Here is a 23,304-nt window from a genome sequence, read left to right as displayed (position 1 = left end):
CGGCTTCGACAAATACGCAAGCCTGCCCATTCAGTTGTGTCGCTTGTTCGACTCGACGTGTATGGTCACTTTTGCTACACTCGAGCTTGGGATGCTCACTGCGCTCCACACGGACCTTGGCCACGATGTTTATTTTCCCGGGATGTGGTGCTGCTTCCAAACGCCAAACACAGCAAGTAAGCCGGACCGCTTTATAACGATATATTATACATGCTTGTGGTCTACATAGACATGAAGAACACTCCTGTTTAAATCAAATCCCTGCTGCTGAAACATAGATCTACTTGGCTAATATGAAATGAAATCCACTGCACGTATAGGGAAGGTACATTACTCTGGCAGTAATTGTAGGTCATACAGAATTTGCAATAGATACATACCTGTATAGAGGTTGATAGCAAGTATAGTATGATAGCTGGCTCCCTAAATAACTCAGTAATCACAATTACAGAGCTTAATACTGGATAACGGATGGTATTACGGACAAACAAGTGGACTTTTGTCCTATCAGAAGAGTATGTATCAGCAGGAGATATTTTACTTCAGTTAGAGGTAATTCCTACATATCTAGCTAAATAAGCTTCAAACATAAGAAAAATGCATTTTTACGGCAGTGACAATCATAATACAATAATTATCATAAGTCTGCTGAGCCGCATAACGGGGTTACAGGTGTTCTGGCATTAGTCTGTAGAACAGTATCGCTAAACTTGTTAGAGACAAATATCTTTCTGCATCTTTCTATTTCTACCAGCAGCTCACAATATCTATGATATTTATTAAGTTTATTCAAAGAATATACTGAGTCCAAAGAAGGGAGGTATTGCGTCTATAGTTTATAAGTTTGTGGATTAGAAGGTTAAGTTGACCGCATAATCTACTCTCCTGTTCCCGCATGTTTGGATCGTAGTTAAAAGAAATCAAGAATCTTATTTGTGTTATCCCTTTTACCAGCAACAAAATATCAAGTGCAACGACCATCCATCACATGTTTTTTATGGTGGTAAAAGGTAAAGGAAATACACAAAGAGCCTTTTTTTTTACATAGGTTGGTGGTAGTGCAGGGAAGTATATGTCTGTTATTATTTTTTTACATTACAGGGATGCTATGATGCTATTTACATGAGTGGTGATGTGGCGAAGCTTGTTTGATAGACTGTAATCGCTGAAAAGAGAGTATTCATCGTCAAAAGTCATTGTAGGGTTCAATAACGATTCCCAGATCGGCAGATAATCGTTAAATAGGTATATAATGGATGCGTTGTAAGGCGGTGGAGGTGAGGAATTTGAAGAAGTTGCGTTGCCGTTGACTGTAGGTTGTTGTGAAGGCGACGGTGATATGTCGTAGCGTAATGTCGCATCGAGCTAAAAAAAAAAAAAGAATAGGGAAAACCCCAACGATCACAAAGAAAAAAATAATAATCAGCAAGGCAGGTTCGAAGTGAAAACACCAGCCCAGAACATATTTTTTGATCTTTTTCAACTTGCTATTGACAGGTAATCATCGTTACGCCAATGTGGGAGGAGTGATAGAGCAGATAACGTCATGATAAGTGCGACAACAGTGTTTCCGTTGAAAACATCGTGCCATTCCGAGGAGAATAGCCGGATAACTGATTGAACGTCGTTGTCACAAAAGCCTGTATAGTCTCTCCTGGGTTAATAGACATAAAGGGATAAATATTTAGAATTTGATTATTACCGTTTAGTATGAGGATCCATTCGCGCATTCGATCCAGACAGGATTCTAGGCGGTCGTCATCGGATGGACAAACCATCCAGCCCAAAGTGCGCCACGAAGAGTCAACCTACGTCAAGCAAATATCAGCTTGCCTAGCATTAGGATTTAAAGCAGCCACAGTAATAAAAGATTATTCTTACATAGCTATTCCATGGCTCTGATTCGTTGGAACACCATTCAAGGACAGTCAATGAGCAATTGTATATGAATCTCGGGTACATGAGCGGAAGGAGCCAAGCATGACACCGACGATTCTTCAGGCCTTCAACTGTTCCACCATAGATGTACGTACTAAGGGCTAGTTGTAGACGGTCATAACAATTATCATTCTGGGAATGAAATCCCAGAACTGTCGCTGCTAATGCTAGTTGAGACGGTAGACACTGTGAAGAGTTCCCACTCTTTATTCTTCGTTTTAGAGCTACATTTGCTTTATCACTAGAGACGTAACAAAACAGCATTTTATGGGTAGTTCACTAACCTTGAAATGATTATCTTCCACTGGTTCACTCGTTGTATGCAGAACCGAGTCAAATATATGCCATAAGAGACGAAATATCCTCCAATCACCTGTCGAAAGAAGGTGGTCTGAGATAACAGTGTACACCTTGCGAAAATGTCGAGCATTCATCAGCACCGCCTGAAAAAGCGAAGAGTCGTTGAGCAGTAATTGGATATCGTCAGAAGGGATGTATTTGGATTGAAGGGCGACAGTGTCGATTATATCAACGATTTCAGCCTCCAGAATTTCGTCATAGAAACGCCACAAGCTACTCGCATTATTTAAAGAAAACCAAAGAATAAGTATCAATACAAATTTATAAGTATTCATACAATACTTTGGTCAATTGCGTTACCTCGTTTTAAGATGCCAGGGCCACTGCTGATACAAATACCACAACTGACTTTTTTCCTTGCGTTGCAGCTGATGATGTTGCAACAATGTATCCAGAAATGACCGTGATATTGGCCGCTTAACAGTGCGGATTTGTTGGATAATATCTTCCTCGTCGTCGTCGTTATAATCGATCTCCAGTGTAGGCGGGGATCGCGTGCCCCAATAAATATAAATTAGTTCCTTCTCCAACAGGTCGACAGCACTCGATACCAATTTTTCAATGATCAATCTTGCTTTGTCTTGATGGATAAGCACAAGACTCATATCCAACAATTGGCCCAGTTTTTCGCTCTAAAATAACACATAAGAATCACCGCCTATAAAATACCAGCCTTTTTCTCATAAATGTAAAATTAGTTCCCTTCTTACGTGCAAAGTACCGGCTATAATGCGATCATCAAGCTCATATAGCAAACGGTCCAGTTGCTGTTGTATATGCTGATCGTTATTTCTTTTGTGATTACGGTTTGGTTGAAGTGAGTCAAGTGTTGACGCGTGAGTGAGTCGCCGTAAACGCGTTATGCACCACTGGATAGAGCTATATCGCATTTGTGAAAGTTTGTAAGTAAAGCCTCCTCTCCACACAGGAAACAACAAGAAAAACAGTTGACGAATTACGTCGGTTGTGCATGAAGTGGCTGGTCTCGACTCGATTGCTCAAATTTGGTGTACTCAAGTAAACATGCCACAAGTTGTCTTGCGATTGCGGGATGTGCGGCTATGAGGGGGTGTAGCTAAAACAATCAAATCAGATTATGTTGTCTTTTTGAAGAAACGCGTGTGTATATCTTTACATAAGTTTCAAAACAAAGTTGTAAAATGGCACATACTGAAGCAGTAGTAAGTGTTGATTCTGCGTCTGGATAGAGGGCTGAACATTGATCTGCTGTTTGACATCGGCAAAGAGCCTAAAGGAGGTAGAGGGGAAACCAGAGCAGGTTTCTGCGCGTTAGTGGAAAGGTTAAAAATAACCTGACTGATTCTCCTTCGTTTTGGTTTTACATTGTAGAAAAGAGACAGGAAATCAAGTATGAAGGACGATTCCTGAGTTAACAATCGTAATCTTTCGCGGTTATTATTAGCGTGAGGGCTGGCAAGTGCTTTTTTAAAGCGAGGCCAGTCCATGAGCACAGGCAAAAGGGTACGCTCATGTAAGCTTTTAAAAATAAGGTACGGAGCCTTAAACTGGACCGGCTAATTCATGTAATCAGCTGCTGCTATTAGAATCAATATTAAAAGCGTGACAGAATCAAAGTATACAAGGCAATCAAAAAGTATGCATATTAGATGAGCTATGGACAGTCTCATAGACATGTCCTTAGGCAGATATGGAAAGCGTGGAGAAAAACTCTTCTATATCTTTATTTTTAAATAAGAAAAGGGAGCCCTATCCACAGGCTTCATTATGTATGCTAGCTGCACAAAGGACATTTTGGGTTATAGCGTTCAACATAAACCCTTGGTGAGCGATCCATCGCTACGGATTGGCTATAATGATTTAGACATCTCAAAAGGGGATAGAAAAGCTGCACGGTTTTAAACGGTTTAATCATCATATAATAGGGTCGGTTCTCTTGGTGAAAACCTACTACTATCTCGGTCACGCGGAACTTCTGCTAGTTAAAGATCCAGAAAATTTGTTGCATCACAACGTCATTGTCCGTGCTGCATCTTTGTCACCTAATCACAAGCAAGTCTACATATGTTAATGTCACCATCACACATACCTCTTGATGACGCGATATGGTTGCATACCACAGATAAATTATGTGCACACTGCTCACTAGGGCTCTAGTCAGACAATAATTATTATTACTAGCAATGCAAGCAGCTGCTGTAGTGTCATTAATATTTCAATACAAACATAGTGTGTAATGTGGAGAATATTAATAGATCCTTCAAGGTCGCACACTTCTCATTACTATAGTGCGGAGTAGCACCATGTAGTTACGTTAAGAAAGACCCTGCATGTGCAACAATGGAGGTTTGTGTGTGTAAAGTGACACTTGGCCCGTGATATATGTGACCGACGCACAGATGCTTTCTCTCTTCTGAATTATCATTACACTAACTTATTTTTTTTGTGTGGAGAAAGAAAAACAATGGAATTCTTTTTGACATTTCTGTAGTACGGAAAGAAAAAAAACATGGTATCATAAAGAAAATTGCACACACAAGCAAATAAAAAGCAGGCAGCTGTGAATGGTGTGCACAAGAGAGATAGAGAAAAAAATACAAAGAAGGACTGGACGATATAGCAATACACTTTGGTGAGAGATCATTACAAGCAAAAAAGAAAGTACAAATGAGAGAGGTAAACAAAAAGAAAGAAGCATATCATAGCAGTATATAGTGTAGAAGGGGTAGTAATAGTTATAGTACTAGTAGTGTAAAGTTATACGGGGATGGGGTTTTTGATATATGGGCAAAATGGGGATGGCTTTTCTTTAGGCGAAGTATAGGAGACAAAGAGAGTAGTTGGAGAGAAGAGAGATAGAATAGAAAGAGCGGGGATTGTATAAATATTATTATCTGATCTATGATGTAGCTTGCTGATTACAAATGTTGGTCACCGCATTGTACTTGCGTGCACCCACATAGGGCGTGGTTGGCGTCGTGGGCGAGAATGCGCTTGTTTGGGATGCGTTGGAAGACAACGTGGGTGTGCCCTGAGCAGCAGCTGCTGCTGCGAAATACGACTGCTGCTGTTGATGATGGGGATGGGGCGATTGTTGCGGTACCGATCCAGTCGAGTTCAATCGCGAGCGAGTGCCCGACCAATCCACAGCGGCGGCTGCAGCCGCAGGATCCATTGTGGGCACATAGCCGTTATTAGGCGTGGGTGGATGAGCGAGCTTGTGCTCTTCATGCACAGGCGTCTGAGGATGGGGTGGCGGTGGAGCTGCAAACTCGCCACCGTTGTACATCTGTGGCGTCGGCGACTGTGGCGAGCCTGTGGACATCATGTATGGAGGTTGATGCGATGGAGGTGGCGGAGGTGGCGGAGGATGATGGTGGTGGTGATGCTGATGCGGAGGAGGAGGATGATGATGATGCTGATGATGATGATGTCCATTGCCGTGGTAGCTTGGCGTGGGAGGCGGTGGAGGCGCTGCCGATGAAGACGACGAAGGCGTGGGTGGATGGCTCATCATCATTGTAGGCGGTACAGGGCCGAAATGCGTAGGATAATACGGATACGATGGCGATCCGTAATCATTTGGCATCATGTTGGGTGGCGTGTACGGCGGTCTTGGGAATGCTGCTGCTGCTGCTGCTGCTGCTGCTGCACCGTGGTCAGGAGCTGCTGCCGAGGGAGGTGGATGATGGTGGTGAGGTGACTGTGTCGGGGTGGGCGGTGGCGGAGGAGCGGCAGCGTTTGGCCCCAACATGCCTGGGCGCTCCTGGCTGTCGGTGTAGTGGCCGGGACTACGACCACGCACGACGAGAGGCGCAGACTGGCAGGACGCGATTTTGATCGGCTCGCCTTGATCCGTTTCGGCAAAGAGATCAGTGACACAGACGTAGTACTGCTGTGCGGCACGTCGTTTGCCATTGTTGGCGGTGGCCGTCTTGAACTGGATGCGCTCAAAGGTAACAATGTTCTGGTTCGTTCCGACTGAGCTCATGCTGAGATTTCCGCCGGGCGTGATTGGCTTTGGCTGCGGGGTCATTTGAGGGCCCTTGTCACGCTTGGGCGTGTGCTGAACGAGTTCGATCCGCTTGTCGCTATTAGAGACACGTGCAGAGACGCCCAGCAAGAAGCGACGCACGGGATAAAACATGCCATCGTCCGCACGGACAAGGCACGGCGGTTCGTGTTCGGTGTAGTAGTGGTTGATCCCATGGATAGAAAATGCACTACTGACTTGGAAATAGTTGCGTCGATAGCACGTCCAGTCATTGTCCGCAAGGAAGAATCCTCGGTCCATCTTTGATTGGATTCGAAGCGTCAACCTGTAGTTTTTTTCATTAGAAACACACACATACACACATTCTCCTGGACGAGCAGTAGGAGGCAAATATGAAAAAGAAGCACTTACAGGGTGGTTCTATCAAGCGCAAACAGATTGTCGAATGGCTTTGTAGAGCTGAAGAATGGGCCTGTCTCGGGAGGAAAGAGTGAGTCGCTTCGGCCACGCTTTCTAGGGACAGCGGGAGGCATGTATGCGGCGCCATGGAACGGAGGGGAGGTAGCATAGGGACCGTTGGATGGAGGTCTTGTTGGCGACGTGGCATCGGCACTAATGGGGCTGAGGCGGGGAGGAGGAACACTATGGACGTGATTGGCGTTGTTGATGTTAGCTTCTTTCATTCTCCCTCGCTAAAATTAGTGATCATCCAACAAAGTCTCATTACCCAGGTAGTCGCGAGTCGGCGGTCGGCGTCTCTGGCTTTGCTGAATATCCACCGCCATTTGCTGAGGTATATGAAGAAGGATGCTGATGTCTAAAAAATACGCAAGGGCGACGATGAGTATATCCTTATTGGGAATGATCAACAACCCAACACTTCTATTGCCGCCGCCTCTTTTTTTTTCTCCTTCGTTTTTTTTTTCATATGACAGACACACACACACACACACACACACACTCCTTTGTCGTAATGTTCGATAGTCCCAATTAACAGTGACAGTGACAGCAAACTTACACGGGAGGATGCATTGGTGCACTTGCCGAGAAGGATGGCGGTGGGGGAGGAGGCGGATAGGCCGAGTGATCCATGGGTGGATAGTGTGATTCGGGTACAGACGGACTGGGAAGACTCTGCGGCATTTGCCATTCTTTCGAATCGTGCACCGAGTTCATGGTGGGGTACGCGTTGGTGGTGGTGGTGTTTCTGCTGTAAATGGTGCCTGTAGATGTCCTTTTTTCCCGTTTATTTCACTCCTTTCCTAGCGCTGATCGTGCGATGGAAAGAAACAAGACAGAAGAGAGAAGGGGGGAAGGAGGAAGAAGAAAGAGGAGAAGAAAAAAGTTGGGAAGAAGAAAAAAAAAGAAGCGCAAAATAAATATCTCTTATACACGCACGATGAAAGAGAGAGGGCCCACACAACTCGCACTCACACTCTCTCTTTTCCAGGTCGGGGAAAATACTCGGGCTGATTAAGGTTGAGGAGCAGACAGCGCAACGTTAAAGTCAACGAAACCCGCTCCTCCATTTTGGTGTGTCAACAATCTTTGATGATGATGATTCGCAGGTTGATTGCAGCAGCAACAGCGTTGCTATTAAAAAGCAAGCAAGTAGGTAAGTAAGTTAGCAGTAATGATAACAGGACACACTATGGGATCGGCGTGTGCAGTGGAACCTTGTGTGATCCTCTATTGCGTTCGTTTTCGCTCGTTCCGTCAGCTTATTTGTCAAATCCATTCTAATACATTGCGTTGTTTCACAAGGAGGAGAGGGGGGTTTGGGGGGGAAGGGCGCCCTTTTTCCACACTTTTGTATGTTTGCCTGGTTCACTTAGTAGTAGCAGACGCAAGAAGATTGCTTGACTAGCTCTGTCGTAAACTGTCATGCCGCTGTGCGGTGCTGATCCCTTTTGCACGCACGCGCACACTGTGCACAACTGTTGTACATGCATTACACTCAAAATGCCACTTGCATGGATAGGCGAGGGAGGACGAGCGATGCAACATGGCGCGTGCGTCTTGATGGAGACAAGATCTACTATCCTTGCTGCTACTGCTGCTACTGTTGTCTCTTCATCTTGCCTTTGCTCGCTTTCGCTTTCCTTCTCGGGGAAGATCAGTGATTGGGGGTGAGCTGTATTTTACTTTACGACTCTTATTGATGAGTTAATAATGTACGGGTGTGTCACCGAGTCAGCGGCCCAAAACTTTTGCTTTTCCGCGCCCCCACATGATGTTCGAAGCGCATGTGGCGGATGGACTTTTTTGGATGGTTACCCTGGCGACAGAAGAGCCGATCATTGTTTTCTCTCTTTGATAGCAAGGTTACCTCGTATAACCCTCAAGTGGCCTGTTCTGTGTGTGTGTGTGTGTGTGTGTGTGCTGTGTATTGTGTTGCTATGCGACGCGCACGGACAGTACATACATTGCTCTGAGTATGTGCACACACACTTCTTGCTATACTCTCCAAACAGCACTACTCCAAAATGTAAATTTTTTTGGGTGCTTGTGACTTGGGAATTGTTTTACAGAGCAAAAGCGTGTGTTTTGCTCTTGAATTAAAGTTTTCCCGTTTTCCTCTTTTCGTTCCAATCCGAAAAAAGAGGCCATTTTGTTCTTATTGCCCTCAAGCCGCGGGTCGTTATGGCATGTATTATCCTTGGTTTATAATATTTAGTCTTTTTAGTGCACATCAAGGCTACATACCTTTTTCGTTGGGTACACAAACGAAATTAGGCTTTTTTCTTCCTTGTGGAACCGCTCATCTAGCCCCTGGTTTTATTGCACTTGGCTCCCCCTTTGTTTTTTGTGCGTGCACAGGGCAACGGTCAGGTCCACAAGAATGCGTAACGAACAATACCATTCATCGTCGTACTACTTGACTACTACTTGCCTACCATATAACTTAGAAAATCCGAACTGAAACATAGGGAGCACAGACCAACCATACTATTTAAACCTGAAACAATAGTAACGCAGATACACGCCACCCTTTTCATTTCCGCTATTGACAGAAGCTATGCTTTACTGCAAACGAGGCTCTCTGCCAGGAACAGCACAAATACATACACACCTGGCTTCTCGTGATACATACACTGAAACATTGAATTTTGATTAGCGCCGCCATTCAGCGTACAATGGTTATCACGACTTGGTATATTCAATGTTGACGAATGCCATGCTTAAAGTTTTTGGCAGTCGCTATTGTCGTCTGCAAAACTCAAACTGTTCCCAAATGGCACTGGTTTAAGTAAGCTTTGGTACACAGCGGGATATACTACACACGTACAACCATCCTACCAACTGCCAAACTACTCGCAATGTTGATGGCTAGTTTAGCTAGCTCTACACTACTGCACTCAGGACAAATATCAATATCTCAAATCACTGGCGAATGGCGGGACCTTTTCTGAAGAAAAATAAGCTTTCTGCAGCGCTTTTCCGAATTTGCACGACACCTCGAAACCTCACAATATACAACTGTCAATCTATTCATCAGGCAAATGAGATTCAGACTGTTCTGCCATTGCAAGCCAAGGATGATTGACCGATTTGCTGCATCTGCCGTTCTGCATAATCACATGGTCTACATTATCTGTTTTCTCAGCTGAATCAAAAAGATGTTATTGAATGCTTGCGTATCTCCCGACATTGGTTGAATCGACGAGTTCATTGCTAAACCATTGACAATTCAAACAAATGGCAAAGAGTGGAATCAGAAGAACGTCTGTACATTTACGCTGTTCTCTTAATATTCGTGAGCAAAATCTACGCGTGATGGAGAGCGATCGATATTCAGTGTGCTGCAGGATTTCGTAGCTGACTAAACAAAGTAGATCGACAAGCTTAACATTTGTTGCTTTACAACGCTTTTTGTTCAATCAAGCTCAAACTCATCCATCATGAATGATATGGTGTTACTCTGCATGCAATGATGAAAATTTGTCCTCGATTAACGCATTTTACGATGCTTCTCGGGAACAAGAACCTGATACTTTGGGCGAGTGAAGTGGTGAAAGAGATGATACTTTACGCGCTTTTTTCGGTTTATCTTGAATTTAGAATGCCATTTTCCTGCGACGATGTCCTAAACACCTGAATATATATTTCTCAAGTTTTGCTATAAAGCATGTTCAAGCTTGAACGGATGGTGTACCTGAGGGGATGAAATGCTCGAGGCTTTCTAAAGAACCAAGCGCTTAGTAGGGCTGGCGCTGTGGGCTTGTCCTGCCACTACAAATACGAATAAAATAAAGCGATCATGGATCAGGTCTCCTCCTCTCAAATAACTGATGTACCGTCTTTACAAATGCTACGAAGTGCTATTTATCCAAAAATAGAACTCAACGCTGCACATGTAGTACACTGTAGCAGTGCCTGCGGTTAAACTTAAAAGAACTATGCGTTTTAAGCGACACTACATCATGATTTTAGTTTGGGAAGCTCACGCAAGTATATATGATTTTCAAATCTCCATCAGTAGTGATTACTGCTTCAAAGCTCCCAACGCTCTCACAGTGAGCTATACGCTACTAATCGTGTCATTTCTCTGCAAACGTAGTCAAATGTATTGTAAGAACACACACACAAAAAGCGTCGTCTATAACTATGTATATTCATAAGGGAAGAGCAGAGTATTGGTGTTTTTATTGGATGTGCAGTTGTATAGGGAGCGGTGCTGTTTTCTAATGTCTCACAAGCTACTCTATATATGATTGCTCCACTGGCGATGTAAGTAATCGATCGTTTGGCTCAGCACTGAGAATGATATAGCTCCATTAGCATAATTACTTAAGAATCCATGTATTGTTCCCAGTGCACGAATTGCAACGACAGGCACATCGGCACTGATTAGTTTTCTGGCATAAGCTTCTCCGTCGTCGCGCAAAACGTCAGCTTCTGCAGTAATAATTAATGCGGGGGCAGTATCCTTCAATTCCTCCACAGTAGCATGTAATGGCGATACAGTGCTAAGCAATCGAACTTGCTCATCATGGTCGTCCGGGAGGTACCAATTCCAATACAGTTGCATTGCCTTTTTCGTCAAGAAGTAACCATCGGAGAAAACCTGGTAAGAGTCAGTTTCAAAGTTGGTAGCGCAAAGAGCAGGATAGTACAGAACTAGGCTCTTGATCACTGTGGTTCCACGTCTTTGTTTATCTAGAACTGTACCACAAAATATGCGAAAATAGAGGTTAAATATCCAAAATGCACAAAATTGAAAATCCTTCTTCACGCGTCCAAATTAGGAAGTTAAGAGCTATACCAGATAAAGCAGCAGTAAGATTTCCACCTGAACTGTCACCGATAACCGCGATCTTAGTTGGATCCATTTGGTGCACCGAAGGATCGGTATCCACAATCCATGAGAGAACGTCGTAGCACTCTTCGAGGGGTATCGGGTATTTCACTTCTGGGCTGAGCGTATAATTGACGAAAACGACAGCAGCCTTAGCGTGCAATGTCAACTAGATAGTGATAAGTTTAGTATTTTTGAACGTTATACTACGCGACTTCCCCGCCACCGTACCCTGCCGTGCACAGCATGTGGGAGTGGACTTTGTCCCGCAATAGTTACTTACATATGCTCGGAGACCTTTATACATATTCTCGTCCCCAAGAACCCATCCACCACCGTGACTGCAATTGCAAAGAAAGCGTGTTTTGAGACATTATAAGCGAATTTGAAAAAAGCGCTATGTTTGCGAGATCATAGTACTAGTAGTCCTTACATAAAAAGAATCACAGGCAATGTTTTTCCTTGAGTATCCTTTGGTCGGGTGATACCCAGAGATATTCCACTCGGTGTTGTTGTATGCTCGGCATGGACTTGGGCAAATAGCTTCTCTCCTTCTGGGTCGCTTAAAGCTTCTGTAGCACCTACGCGTAGCTCTTCCAACGGAATGGCTGTCATATCCAAAGCTGCATATTGGTCCAGGTACTCTTGCTGAGGCTTGTGTAATTGTACTTTAAAAGAGGACATGGAGATGTGATGTTGATTCTAGCAGATAACAGTGCTGGTGTTGTGGCTGAAAAAAGTGTGGGTTGATAGAGAGTAGAACTTCTTGGCAGGTGAGGATCCAAAAAAAAATATGCGAAAGGCTTATATACAAAAACCCGGTTTGGACGACGTAGGCATTTAACAATCGGTGCTGCTGACAGACATGTACTTAATCAGCTTACCAAAAGATGGCGCAATGACGATGTCCGTGAATTAACGTACTTTAAGACAGCAATAACTTTTACAGTTAATGAGCAAGGCACAACAACAGGTACATGTTCCCGGTACACACATTATGCCATTATAGTTTTGTGAAACAAACACTATTTTTCCCATCAGGACACATATGCAGATTCCACAGTTCTACCAAAAATAGTACTTGTCATTCTTGATAACTGTCGGCATCTACAAAAAAAAAACGGAAAATCGACTCTAAACGGTTGTAGCTACGAATAGCCAAACGCCAACAAAGCAAACCTTCTGGAACAATTCTAGGGTTGTCTCATTCTACTCCTTCCTTAATAAAACTATAAATAGCTGGATTATTGTCGAATCTGAGGAAAAATGCGGACATCGGCACAGACAAATTTTTAGATGCATATCATTTTTCATACGTTGTATAAACTGTTTTGGATCGACGGAATCTCTTTGAGAGTTCTGGAGTGCTTGCGGTAAATGGCGGTGCGATGATCTGCCTCCAAGAAAAAAAATGTTCATAAAGTTTGGTAGGGGAATATGATCATAGTCGATATGTCAAGCGTTCTTTGTATCTTATGGTATAATAATCATAAGAGAAGTGCTGCAGGTACGAGTTTTTCTAAGCGGGGTGTCAAACGTGAAACCTGGTATAGTCAATCCGAGTGCCGTCTTGCACGTACGAGCTTTTTCCCAAAGGAACTGAGCAGCATACGCGTACGAGCTTTTGTCTACCCATGAGTCTTCCCTTCTTGGATGGCCTTGCCAAGATAACTAGCTATAATCATACCTTTTAACGTAGAGCTGATCATTAAACGGGTGCAATGGTTTCAAATACGCTGTTCTTTCCTAGACCTTACATGATTCATCTGTTCTGCCACTATTAATGACATATCTAAGTTTTGCATTTGCTTCTTATCTTTGAGTTCATGGCCCTTTCTCGATATTTAATGGCACACCAAGCTCAATCCCAGAATGTCAATAAATCAAGCTTTTATGTAGAGAATTTTTCTACCGAGTCCCCATAGAAGCAAATAACTTGTTTGATTGATTGGCATTCTGGGATTGAGCTTGGTGTGCCATTAAATATTGAAAAAGGGCCAAGAACTCAAAGAAGAGAAGCAAACGCAATCTTAGATATGTCATTATATTGGCAGAACAGATGAATCATGTAAGGTCTAAGAAAGAAGAGCGTATTTGAAACCATTGCACTCGTTTAATGAGAAGTTCTACGTTAAAAGGTATGATAATAACTAGTTATTTTGGCAAGGTCATCCAAGAAGGGAAGACTCATGGATAGACAAAAGCTCGTACGCGGCTGCTTTCTTGCCACATATTTTTTTGCATTGCTTCTTCAAGCATACTGCTTGCTGTAACCGATGGTGTATTCTCTTGCTCTCAATATACTCCAATCGTAGTCTCACAATCTCTGCTAGAGCTTCCTTTGTATCAGAGACATGCTTGTCAAAATGCTGATGGAAGAGAGGAAGTGACGCAACTTAGCTACGTTTGATGATTATACAGAATATTGATCTTAATCCTTACCACTAAATTACTTGTGTTATCCTTAGAAACTCTGTCTTAACTCGCCGATACTTCTCGGAGCTCAGTTCGTTCTCTCGTACTTATGGTTTCTGCTTGGAAGCATGGTCAAACAAAGAATTGGGTTTCTCATCCATATTAGCAACGAAATTTTAAGAGCGAGTAAATCTTTCAGCGATGGTGCAACAGTATCAATGCTACCGTAATATCTTGACTCGTGCCGAGCGTCTGTTACTTAAGCGTAATTTCTAAAGCATAATAGCAATAATATCATATATTGCAACGTAGGGTTGGCTGTTATGTAAGCCAAAAAGAGATAGGAAATAACGGGTTTATTCTTTATAGAGCTTTGATGGCTTTTCGAGGAAAATTTATAGCATCTACCTCTTTGGAGGGATAGAAGTGAGTCCCACTGTTTGGTAACAAATGTAGTAGCGATTTCAATCTGCTGTAAAATAACCTGGGTAAAACAAGCTGTTCAGCGGTATTGTATGAAAGAACAATTGGTTAAGCCGCACAATAGACAATTTATAACGCCTTACAATTACTAGCGGGAGTTTTGAAACCCCCAATGGATACATATATTCTTTCTAACGAATCGTCTTTCAAGATAGAAGACGGAGCAGGTTGTCAGCGTCATCTTTTCCTTAGCGCAACAGCTTGCCACTGTCCTTTAAATATATTTATGGTAGTCTTACATTACCTTCTCCACTATAGTTCTGGCAGGAGAACTGCATTGTGAGTTAGTGCCTCTTAGAAACAGTCATCCTTTAAAACGTCAAAGAAGCATACCGTTTTAACTGGGCGATATAGCTTTAAATTGCATCTATACACAGATTATATATCTGTTATTTATGTAGAAGTAGCTTTGTAAAAGATAAACGCCTGATATAAGAGTGCTCGTTCAAGAACTGTAGCAGCACTTGCTTTATTAAGACCACAATGGCTATAATTCTTGACTTAGCCGAGGATAACTAACCTACTTTCCTGCTGGCTTAGCGTTTAGCAGCACACAAGTGTAGGCCGGCAGGTCGGTATTATCATTACAGATGTCGATATACTAGAAGATTGCGGTAGAATTAGCAGTTTAGGCGCATTGTGTGTATCCCTGATATTGATACCTTCCTCAATCGCAGCATCAAAGGCCAAAGCAAATATATGCGGCACAAAACATCAGACATTGTACAGAAAGGAAAAAGAGATGAAGTGTGGTATAATATTTTTGCATTTGAATGTTTTTTACTCTACATACAGTTCCATACAAAGAAAAAGAAATGCGGGGAAAAAGATATTGGTATAATCATCATCTATTGGGCCTATGTACGAAAGATGAAATAAATGGAAGAAATTTGAGAAGAGTGGGTGTACAAAAAGAAAAGAAGAAGAAAGAAGGTGCGTTGACGACTTTTCTATTATCGCGAGCGACGAGGGGTAATGAATTTGGTATCTTTGCTCTTGGCTTTGGTCATCCGCACTTCAACTTGATTGCCTTCACCATCCACAGGGACCAAGAACTTGTTGCCTTCTTTGATACCATGCCCATAAGAAACAGGCGACATGCCACGCTGGAAAGGTGTGGAGCGTGATTCTCGCACAGGCGTAGGAGGACCTCGTCCAACGTTGCCACCACGACCACCACCACGGATAGTAACAACGCCTCCAGATGTTTGCAAAACGCCTTCGCGGATCCTGGAGCCATTGCTGTTATTACGAGAAGCACTGGCGCCAATCGTAGCAGCTGCTGATGGGCGTTGCTGCTGCTGTTGGCCTCTGGAAACAAAGTTGCCATCCTCCAACAGAGCGTGATCACGCAAGAACTGAGACAATTCGACCCATCCGCCGCCAACTCGAACCATCACCATGCGACTTCGCAGAATGCGGCAATATGCAAGCTTCGGATTTCTGGCACCGAACCAGTATCGACCGACTTCGCCAGGAACCATCTTGACACGAATCTTGTACGGTGAATCGTTAACAATATCACCGACAGCCATATCCAGATCGTTCTTGGGATCCGCAACGTAAGCTTCGGGCGTTTTGCTGGCAGCACGCGAGGGTGGACGTCCAGTAGTGGCCCGTGTTGCTGGTCGCGGTGTCCGTGTCGCTGCTGCTTTCGATGTTCGTACAGTAAGTGGAGGTGGTCTTCGTGGTGCCATGGCAGATTGTGGTCGCGTCTTGGTAACCGTCCGCATGGGCCGCGGCGTTGACTGCACAGGCTGTGGCTTTTCTCCAAACGATGGCATGGACTGGCGTTTGCTCAGAGTTGATTTGCGGCCAAGCAGGCTTTCCTTAATCATTCGGCTATTGAACGACTCGCTCAGAGGACCAATGCGGTTTAGCAGATCGGCGCGTTTGGATGCCGCTTGTGCTTGCAATTGGGCCCACTTGTCCTTCAAATCCGTTAGGCAGTCAGCAACACGTCTGTCTGTGATAACGTCTTTTGCAACATCCTTGGCTTCATCCATCAGATCGTTAATCTTTGGCTCGTAGTACCGGTGCCGCGTATCCAAATCAATCAACATGGCTTGCAAATCAGCGCGACTTGGCAACCCATCCACCACGCGGGCATATGATGGCGATGCACGCTCCACAACTTCGTACAATGCCGAAAGCATCACCTCAAGCTCTTCGACGACGGTCAAGAATGCTTCGAGCTTTTCAGCAGATGCAATTGCGTCGCGCTTCATCCGAATGATATCCGTCAGTCCACGAACGGCTGCGGCGATCTCAGTGCGTTGGCCGGAGAAAATATCTTCACTGTCCGAGTTGTTGTTGAGCATTGTGTCGAGCTCTGTCAGCTTGGTGAGCAAGTGCTGTTCAATATCACGGTCGGCGGCATCCAGTTCTGCCTTGGCAACAAACAGCTCGTGCTCCGTGGGCATCATCGAAAGCGGGCATGTGGTAATCATATCAAAGTCGTTGCCATCTGCTGCATTGACCATGTCCTCGGAAAAGCCGCCACTGACACGAATGCTGTTCGCTCGGTCCTTTAAATGACCCACCAGCGTCAAGATCTCCTTGACCTTGCGAGCAATTTCCACGTCGCGCCATGAATTTTGCACGGCCAGCTTGGCCATATCCAGCTGGTTTGCAAGCTGCTTCCATTCGCTCAAAATCATCTCTTCTCGTTCCTTGATGGCGTCCTTGACTGGCTCGGGGTCGACGCTGAGCTCGTGCAAGTTAACTGGCTTATGGTCCCGTCCATTGAGGATACGTGACGGCATGGCTTTGAACGCGCGCACAATTGGCTGGATCTGGGCAATTTTGCTTTCGAGTGCTTCCATGTCTGCACGTAGCTCGCTTTCGTCGGTGATGCACACATCACCTGTGATCTGTGATATAGCTTGACTACATTGGCTCATCCACGTTTGAAGGTCGCGCGCCGCCTTGGCATGTACTTGTGTCTTTTTCACAAACGCCGCCTGTCGCTTTTCGAGACCGACCGTATCCAGTAATTGTTCAAGTCCATCCTCAATGCGCCTGACAGGGCCTAGCACGGTTTCTTCGTCGTAACCTTGGCTTTGTAGCGCACGGGCCACATCCCACAACTGTTTCAGTTCCTGCTGCTGCAGATCACGCGCTTGAGCTTCAGACGCTGCTGCTTCCTTTTGAATACTGTGGGCCAGCCTTTCGATCTCGTGTGTCTCGCCTGCTGCAAATGGACTGCGTCCCACAATAGCCATCCGTCCACTTACGGTTTCCTTCAACGCTTGCACCTGTCCCGACAACGAATCAGCCCTGCCAAGAAACTCGCTCAGGGCAACGGCATTGTCGGCATTCTTCTTTAGCGCGTCAAGGCTGGCCTGCACCGTCTGCGCCTTGCTCAACAAGGCAGCATGTCGATCGCGTGCACGCGAGTAGTTTGCAGTTTGCAGTGGATCTTCCTTGACTTTGCTGCCTTCATCTGCAATCTCTGCACCAGTATCATTGAGTGTCTTGATTGCTTGGCCAACCTTTTGCTCAATGGCTCTCAAGTCGTCGTTGCTCCATCCTGACTTTGCCAGCTCAGAGATGCTTTCGTTCAAGCCCACCAACAAGCTGTTTTCAACCATGCTGAGACGTCGTTGTCGATCGTACCACTTGCCGACAGTTTCAGTGAACTCGAATAAGTCGCTCATGTCACCATCAAGTTCTTGCCAGTCATGTTCAAAGAAGGCCTTGACTGCATCCACATCCACCTCGTCGTTCTTCCCTGACCCTGCATGCTTCAGATCATCCCGCAGCGTATTGAGATTGTTGGACTGCTCACGAAAAGAATCGGACACTTTAGCCAGGGTGTCCCGTAACGTCTCATAGCGTTGCCGATCTTGCTCTTCGGATTGACCTGTGATGAAGCCGCACGTTTGCTTCAAACCAGGCAAGGAACCACGCATTTCATGGAGAAAATTTCGCAGTAGACTGAACTTTTCGGCATAAGTGTTCCCATCCTCCTTCTTTTTATGCAGCGCTTCCAAACTGGCACCGTGCTCGTCAAGCATTCCATGCAATCGATCGAATGCATCGGTAAGATATTGTGATACGTCTTCCAATGCCTCGCGGTCAACGGCTGTGTCCATTTTGGCAACAGTTTCCAGCAGTGAGTCGATTTTTGTGAGCACGTCAATAGTTTCATTCTCCTTGCCACCATCCAGCTTCTTTAGCAAGTTGTCGCGCTCACGCTGTAGCCGTCGCAGATCGTCCATGCTCAGCGTGTCTGATTCGACATCCACTCGTGCTTTGCGTAGCGTGTTCATCCGCTCGTCTGCCCACTCGCTTAAACGTTTCGCGTCGTTCAGCAGCTGCTTGCCACGCTTGTGTAGCTGTAATACATTGCGTAGGCCATTTAGCGAGCCGTCCAATTCGTCGACCAGACCGACAAGCTCTGTGCGCTTTTCGCTGACGACTTCCCGTGTAGCACCGTTAGATGCATCGCTCTCCTCTTTGTCCACCTCAAGCCCTGGGGTTGGGTACGGTATCCGACCAGCTGTAGCAGTGACAAGTTGAACGATGCGTTCATGTAGCTCTTGAACACGGCCCGTCATTTCGCGGTCGTTGTCATCCGGCAATGCCGTGCGCTGTGCCTCCTCGAGATCCTCCTTGAGTTGCTGTACGTCCTTTTTGATCTGGTAGTCTTGATACAAAAAGTCCATGACTTTCAGTCTTTGCTCGACAACTTGGCGTGCGAAATTAATCCTCTTGAACAGATCTTCAAACTCATGCTCGCATACCGACTGCCTTGCTTCCAAATGTTCGGGAACATCAATGGTCAAAGCGTCCTCCATGTCATGAAACGCATCAACGGTCTTGGTAAACTGGCCTTGGTCAAAGTCGTTGCGTTTGTTTTCGAGCATTAGCAGTCGCTGGATGACGAGTTCCTTCAGCCGTTCTTGAGCAATCGTCTGCTCGCGATGATGTGTCTCATCAGCATCACTGTGCAGGTCGTCCTCTGCCGCATGCCACCGTGCGCTGCCACGGATAAATTCCTCCACCTCATTGTCGGCTTTCTTCAGCCACACATGGCATTTCGCTAGCTCCTCTTCCCACGCTGTTCGTTGGGTCAGGACGTTCAGATCGTTGCTTTTTTGCCGCAACGAGTGCACTAGCTTTTCAAGCGATGTCAATGTCGTCAGCGTTATCTCGATGGTTGTTGTGTCGGCAGGACTCAAGTCCTTGCCTGCACGGCTTGCACCCGTCAGCGCCTTGACATGTGCACGCAGCCGAGCCATGTCCTCCTTATCGAAAGTTTCGATTTCCTTTTCAAGAACTTGGTGCGTCGCATTGAGTTGCTCAACCTGCTCGCGGGTCGCCGGTAAATCTTTGCTATTCAGGGGTTCAGGCACTCTAATCTCCTCAAGCCGCTCCATGCGTATGGCGATCCATTGTCGTATCCGTTGAGCCTCGGTGAACCACACTCGAACTTCTTCCACCCATGTTCGCACCAGCTCATTCTTTTTTACAAGCGCATCGAAATGCTCGCGGTACACCTTGTCGTCCTTGTTGTTCTGTCGGTCGCTGGCTTCTACCATGTCGTCATCATCCCGGATGGCAACAACGCCATTGCCGTCGACGCCCTCTTCGTTTTCGTCACCTTCACCATCATACTCTATGAGCGCCGGTGACTTGACAAGATCGGGAAATGTTTGCGATATATTCTCAATCATGGAGAAGGCCTTTTGTATGCGCAGCTCCATATGCTGGATGTCGCCGTCGGTCGATGTTGAAGTGGTCTTGACCATCTTCAGTTGGACGTAGTCCAGCTCGTTTCGCACGTCAAGACAATGTCTTGAAAACAGATAGCCATGCTGAAACGTAGCTAGCAGATGCCCACCTTTGTCTGAGTCCTCCATCAGCGCACGGAAAGCCAGGTCGACCTGATCGCACCGCTGCTGGATGGCATCGTCTGGTAGTAGTTGCTGCGCCAAGCTGTGAAACCCATCAAGCTCATCTTGTCGAAACGCCTGCAAAGTCACCTGAAACGTATTGTAATTTTGTTCATACGCCCTGAGATCTTCGTCTCCGGCTTGGAGGGGATGCAAGAGGCGAGGCCCTTCGGTGGTACATTCGCTAGCTTCGGACGAAGATTCGAGGAGATCAGGTGTTGCAGACGAGGTGCTGCCACGGACCGAGGCGTGGTAATTCCGCGTCGGAATAATTGCTACCAGCCGATTCTGGAGCTGGAGGATCTTTTCGAGAACCGCATTTGCACGCGCATGAAATTCGTCCCTGTCTGATTTCACCGTCGTCGTCGTGGTAGTTGTTTTGGTCAGTTTCACATGCTGGATAGAATAGGTGGCTGTTACTGTAGTCGCCGACTGCTTCTGCTGTTGGGTGGATGGTGCATTGGACGTGCTGTCGCTGGACGATGGTGAAACCGTCGTCGTAGTGAATCGTTCAATGTCCTCCCGTCGTTTCGTTCTCACCTCTTCGACCTGGTTTCGTGCCCGTACGCCCCGGATAAACTCGACCAAGTACGCCAAGACGGATTCCTCGTCAACATGCATGGCATCTGCTAATACGCTTGCATCCAGCAGCACGGGTACGTGGAATGTGTTGTGTATCCGTCGAAATGCAGTCTCTAATGTGTCCCGCCACCGGTTTCGATCTTGCCGTCGCTCTTGTGAGAGAAACTCAGAAAGATCCGGAACGCATTCCGGTTCATGGCAATGTAATAAGGTCATGAAGAACGAGCCATCCTGCCATGCGTCACTACAGTCGTCGACAGTTGGTAGCATTGACGCGTTGATATAGTCGGCCAGCGTATTTTGTGCCCATGTTAGCAGGACTTGCTGGATATCAGCTGGTGTGGCAGCGGTATGTTTGGGTATGCTAATGATGGGATGGATCTAAATATATGTTGCCATTATAGTCAGTTATCGCTGAGAGAAGTCGCGTGACCAAGTATTATTATGATTGCCATAAAGGAAACGCGCATCTATGTGTGTGTGTTTGTGTGTGTGTGTGTGAAATGCACGGTTGAAACAAAACACATACATGTGAGCTCATGAAAGCGAATGTATCGGTTTGCAGTGAATTGATGATGCGTGCTTGATATTGTGTAAGGACAAAAGAGAAAAATGAGATGCTGTTTTCTTGCTCATGAGGGTCGTGGTGGTGATGGTGGTCGTTGTGCCTGTCTGTTGTCTTCTTTAATGTGGGCAAATAGTCCAGTTCCAAAAAATTCTGCAGTGTCGTCAGTGCATTATGCCGTAGATCCCTTTCTTGTTGCGGTGCTACTGGAATATCTGTCAGGGCAGATACAAACTGCGCCAATAAAGTGTCGTCGTCCGCGAGTTGTGACAGGGTCGATATATTACAGTTTAGGTTGTGGATCCAATGGATCAGCATGCTATTCCGCAGATGGCGACATTCTGGCGGGATGGCAAGTGGCGGTGACGGCGGCGTGATGGGCGGTTCGGTCATGGTATAAGAACGATCGAAGGGCGTAGCTGTTGTGGATGGCGTATGTGAAATATCATTGAGTTTAGAGGACGTATTAATTGCTGGTTCGATGTCAAGATCCGTGGTCATGAGCTGAAGTTGGGGGTATATTGTAGATATTACAAGGGCAAAAAAATCTGTTGTTGTGGATATAAGAAGAAAAGAAGAACGGAAAGAAAAATGCTAGTGGTGGTGGTGGTGCTGCTGGCTGCTGCTGCTGCTGTAAGGAAACAAGGGAGGAGGTAGTACGCGGGGGTGTGTGTGTGTGCCAATCTGTTTTGCTTATTTTTTAACCAAAAGGCGTCGTCGTCGTCGTCGTCGTCGTCTTCTGTGTGCGTTGGAGGAGGCGGATTAAGGGGCGGAAAGTATACACCACACGACAGTGCGTTTCTGTGATGTTAGAGAAGGGAGGAAGGGGGTTTGTGTGTGTGTTTGTTGGAGAGAAGAGAAGAGAGAAAGAGAGTGGGCAAGAGGGCGAGCGAGGCCAAGCGTTAAACAGCACACACAACAAACACACATGCACTGGTCTCCGAACAGGCAAATGTGCCACAATGTCCTGAACTCTTTAAGGTAACCACGTTCCCTCTCAACTACGAATTGTGTCGGGATCCACGCCGCCACTTTGGAGGCAGAGGCCTTTCCGAACAAGAAGAGTGCGTTCGGGTGAGAGAAGAGCTGACTAGACTGAGTGTAATGCGTGCGTGTGTGAGTGAGCCGGGGCCCATCTCGATAGGTGCTTCTTTCTTTTTGGACACATTTCCGCCGTTCGTCCCCCACCCCTCTCTTTTTTCTTTCACAGCTCCATTTTATTCCCCTTTACTTTCTCTGCTAATGCTATACTAGACCCTCACGTAGTGCAATGGCCACCCGACTTAGGTGCGGCATGTGATCCTACTTTTTTTATACTCACTTCCTGGGTCCCCTTGTTGCATACTGAACAATAAGTGTATCATCTCTTCCTTCTCTTAGCAAGGACATGAAACGGCTGTGGAGACGAAGAGTGGGGTGAAGTGGAGTGTGAAAGACCTGTGTGATATGTAACACGTTCTGTGATAACTATAGAAGTCCCGCCTTTTGCACACTCACACACACGCCTTGTTGAGCTGAGTCCATTACACTTTAACGCTAAGTAGTAAATGTAGTTTTTATAATGGAATTTAATAAATAGTTAATAGATTATATATCCTAATTGTACACACCGGCATAAGCACATGCTGCCATCTATTTGTCAGGCCAGAATCTCTTTTCCTTCGGCAACAACATAAGGTTTAGTTTCTTGCCCCGGCTTATATGTGTTTTAGTCAGTTCTACTTGGATATAACCATTTTTATTTCTGCACTATTACAAAAGTACAAGCGTAAGCGATCGTGTAACGTCA

At 45.6% G+C, this 23,304-nt stretch overlaps 5 protein-coding genes across 5 annotated transcripts; 1 reads left to right on the top strand and 4 right to left on the bottom strand.

Annotated features, from left to right (window-relative positions):
• Window positions 1-808: 808 nt before the first annotated feature.
• BDB00DRAFT_811113 (uncharacterized protein) lies at window positions 809-3,809 on the bottom strand. Its single transcript, XM_053122599.1, has 10 exons — window positions 3,642-3,809; window positions 3,470-3,547; window positions 3,258-3,373; window positions 3,009-3,177; window positions 2,599-2,930; window positions 2,223-2,511; window positions 1,882-2,142; window positions 1,703-1,808; window positions 1,489-1,640; window positions 809-1,365 (listed from the first exon to the last, which is right to left on the bottom strand). Exons 1-10 carry the CDS (start codon window positions 3,762-3,764, stop codon window positions 1,096-1,098), a joined length of 1,896 nt encoding a protein of 631 aa, XP_052982221.1. The 5' UTR covers window positions 3,765-3,809; the 3' UTR covers window positions 809-1,095.
• A 1,266-nt stretch (window positions 3,810-5,075) lies between these two features.
• On the bottom strand, window positions 5,076-7,321 carry BDB00DRAFT_178582 (uncharacterized protein). The gene is made up of 3 exons (XM_053116358.1): window positions 7,290-7,321; window positions 6,683-7,088; window positions 5,076-6,596 (listed from the first exon to the last, which is right to left on the bottom strand). The coding sequence occupies exons 2-3, from the start codon at window positions 6,952-6,954 to the stop codon at window positions 5,177-5,179; spliced, it is 1,692 nt and encodes a 563-aa protein (XP_052982220.1). The 5' UTR covers window positions 6,955-7,088; window positions 7,290-7,321; the 3' UTR covers window positions 5,076-5,176.
• A 1,554-nt stretch (window positions 7,322-8,875) lies between these two features.
• Window positions 8,876-9,422, top strand: BDB00DRAFT_811106 (uncharacterized protein). Its single transcript, XM_053122598.1, has one exon. The coding sequence runs from the start codon at window positions 8,920-8,922 to the stop codon at window positions 9,151-9,153; it is 234 nt and encodes a 77-aa protein (XP_052982219.1). The 5' UTR covers window positions 8,876-8,919; the 3' UTR covers window positions 9,154-9,422.
• Window positions 9,423-10,976: 1,554 nt separating this feature from the next.
• BDB00DRAFT_759416 (Alpha/Beta hydrolase protein) lies at window positions 10,977-12,185 on the bottom strand (the record flags this gene model as incomplete). The annotated part of the gene is made up of 4 exons (XM_053119120.1): window positions 10,977-11,437; window positions 11,538-11,739; window positions 11,854-11,911; window positions 12,004-12,185. 4 exons carry the CDS (start codon window positions 12,183-12,185, stop codon window positions 10,977-10,979), a joined length of 903 nt encoding a protein of 300 aa, XP_052982218.1.
• Window positions 12,186-15,421: 3,236 nt separating this feature from the next.
• BDB00DRAFT_785903 (uncharacterized protein) lies at window positions 15,422-21,908 on the bottom strand (the record flags this gene model as incomplete). Its single annotated transcript, XM_053120567.1, has 2 exons — window positions 15,422-21,331; window positions 21,480-21,908. 2 exons carry the CDS (start codon window positions 21,906-21,908, stop codon window positions 15,422-15,424), a joined length of 6,339 nt encoding a protein of 2,112 aa, XP_052982217.1.
• Window positions 21,909-23,304: the final 1,396 nt, after the last annotated feature.

This window comes from Zychaea mexicana (genome assembly GCF_025766255.1).
Source record: "Zychaea mexicana strain RSA 1403 chromosome Unknown BDB00scaffold_17, whole genome shotgun sequence".
Classification (NCBI taxonomy): domain Eukaryota; kingdom Fungi; phylum Mucoromycota; class Mucoromycetes; order Mucorales; family Lichtheimiaceae; genus Zychaea; species Zychaea mexicana.
Note: the sequence above shows the minus strand (reverse complement) of the source record. Positions and strands in the feature narration are given on the sequence as shown.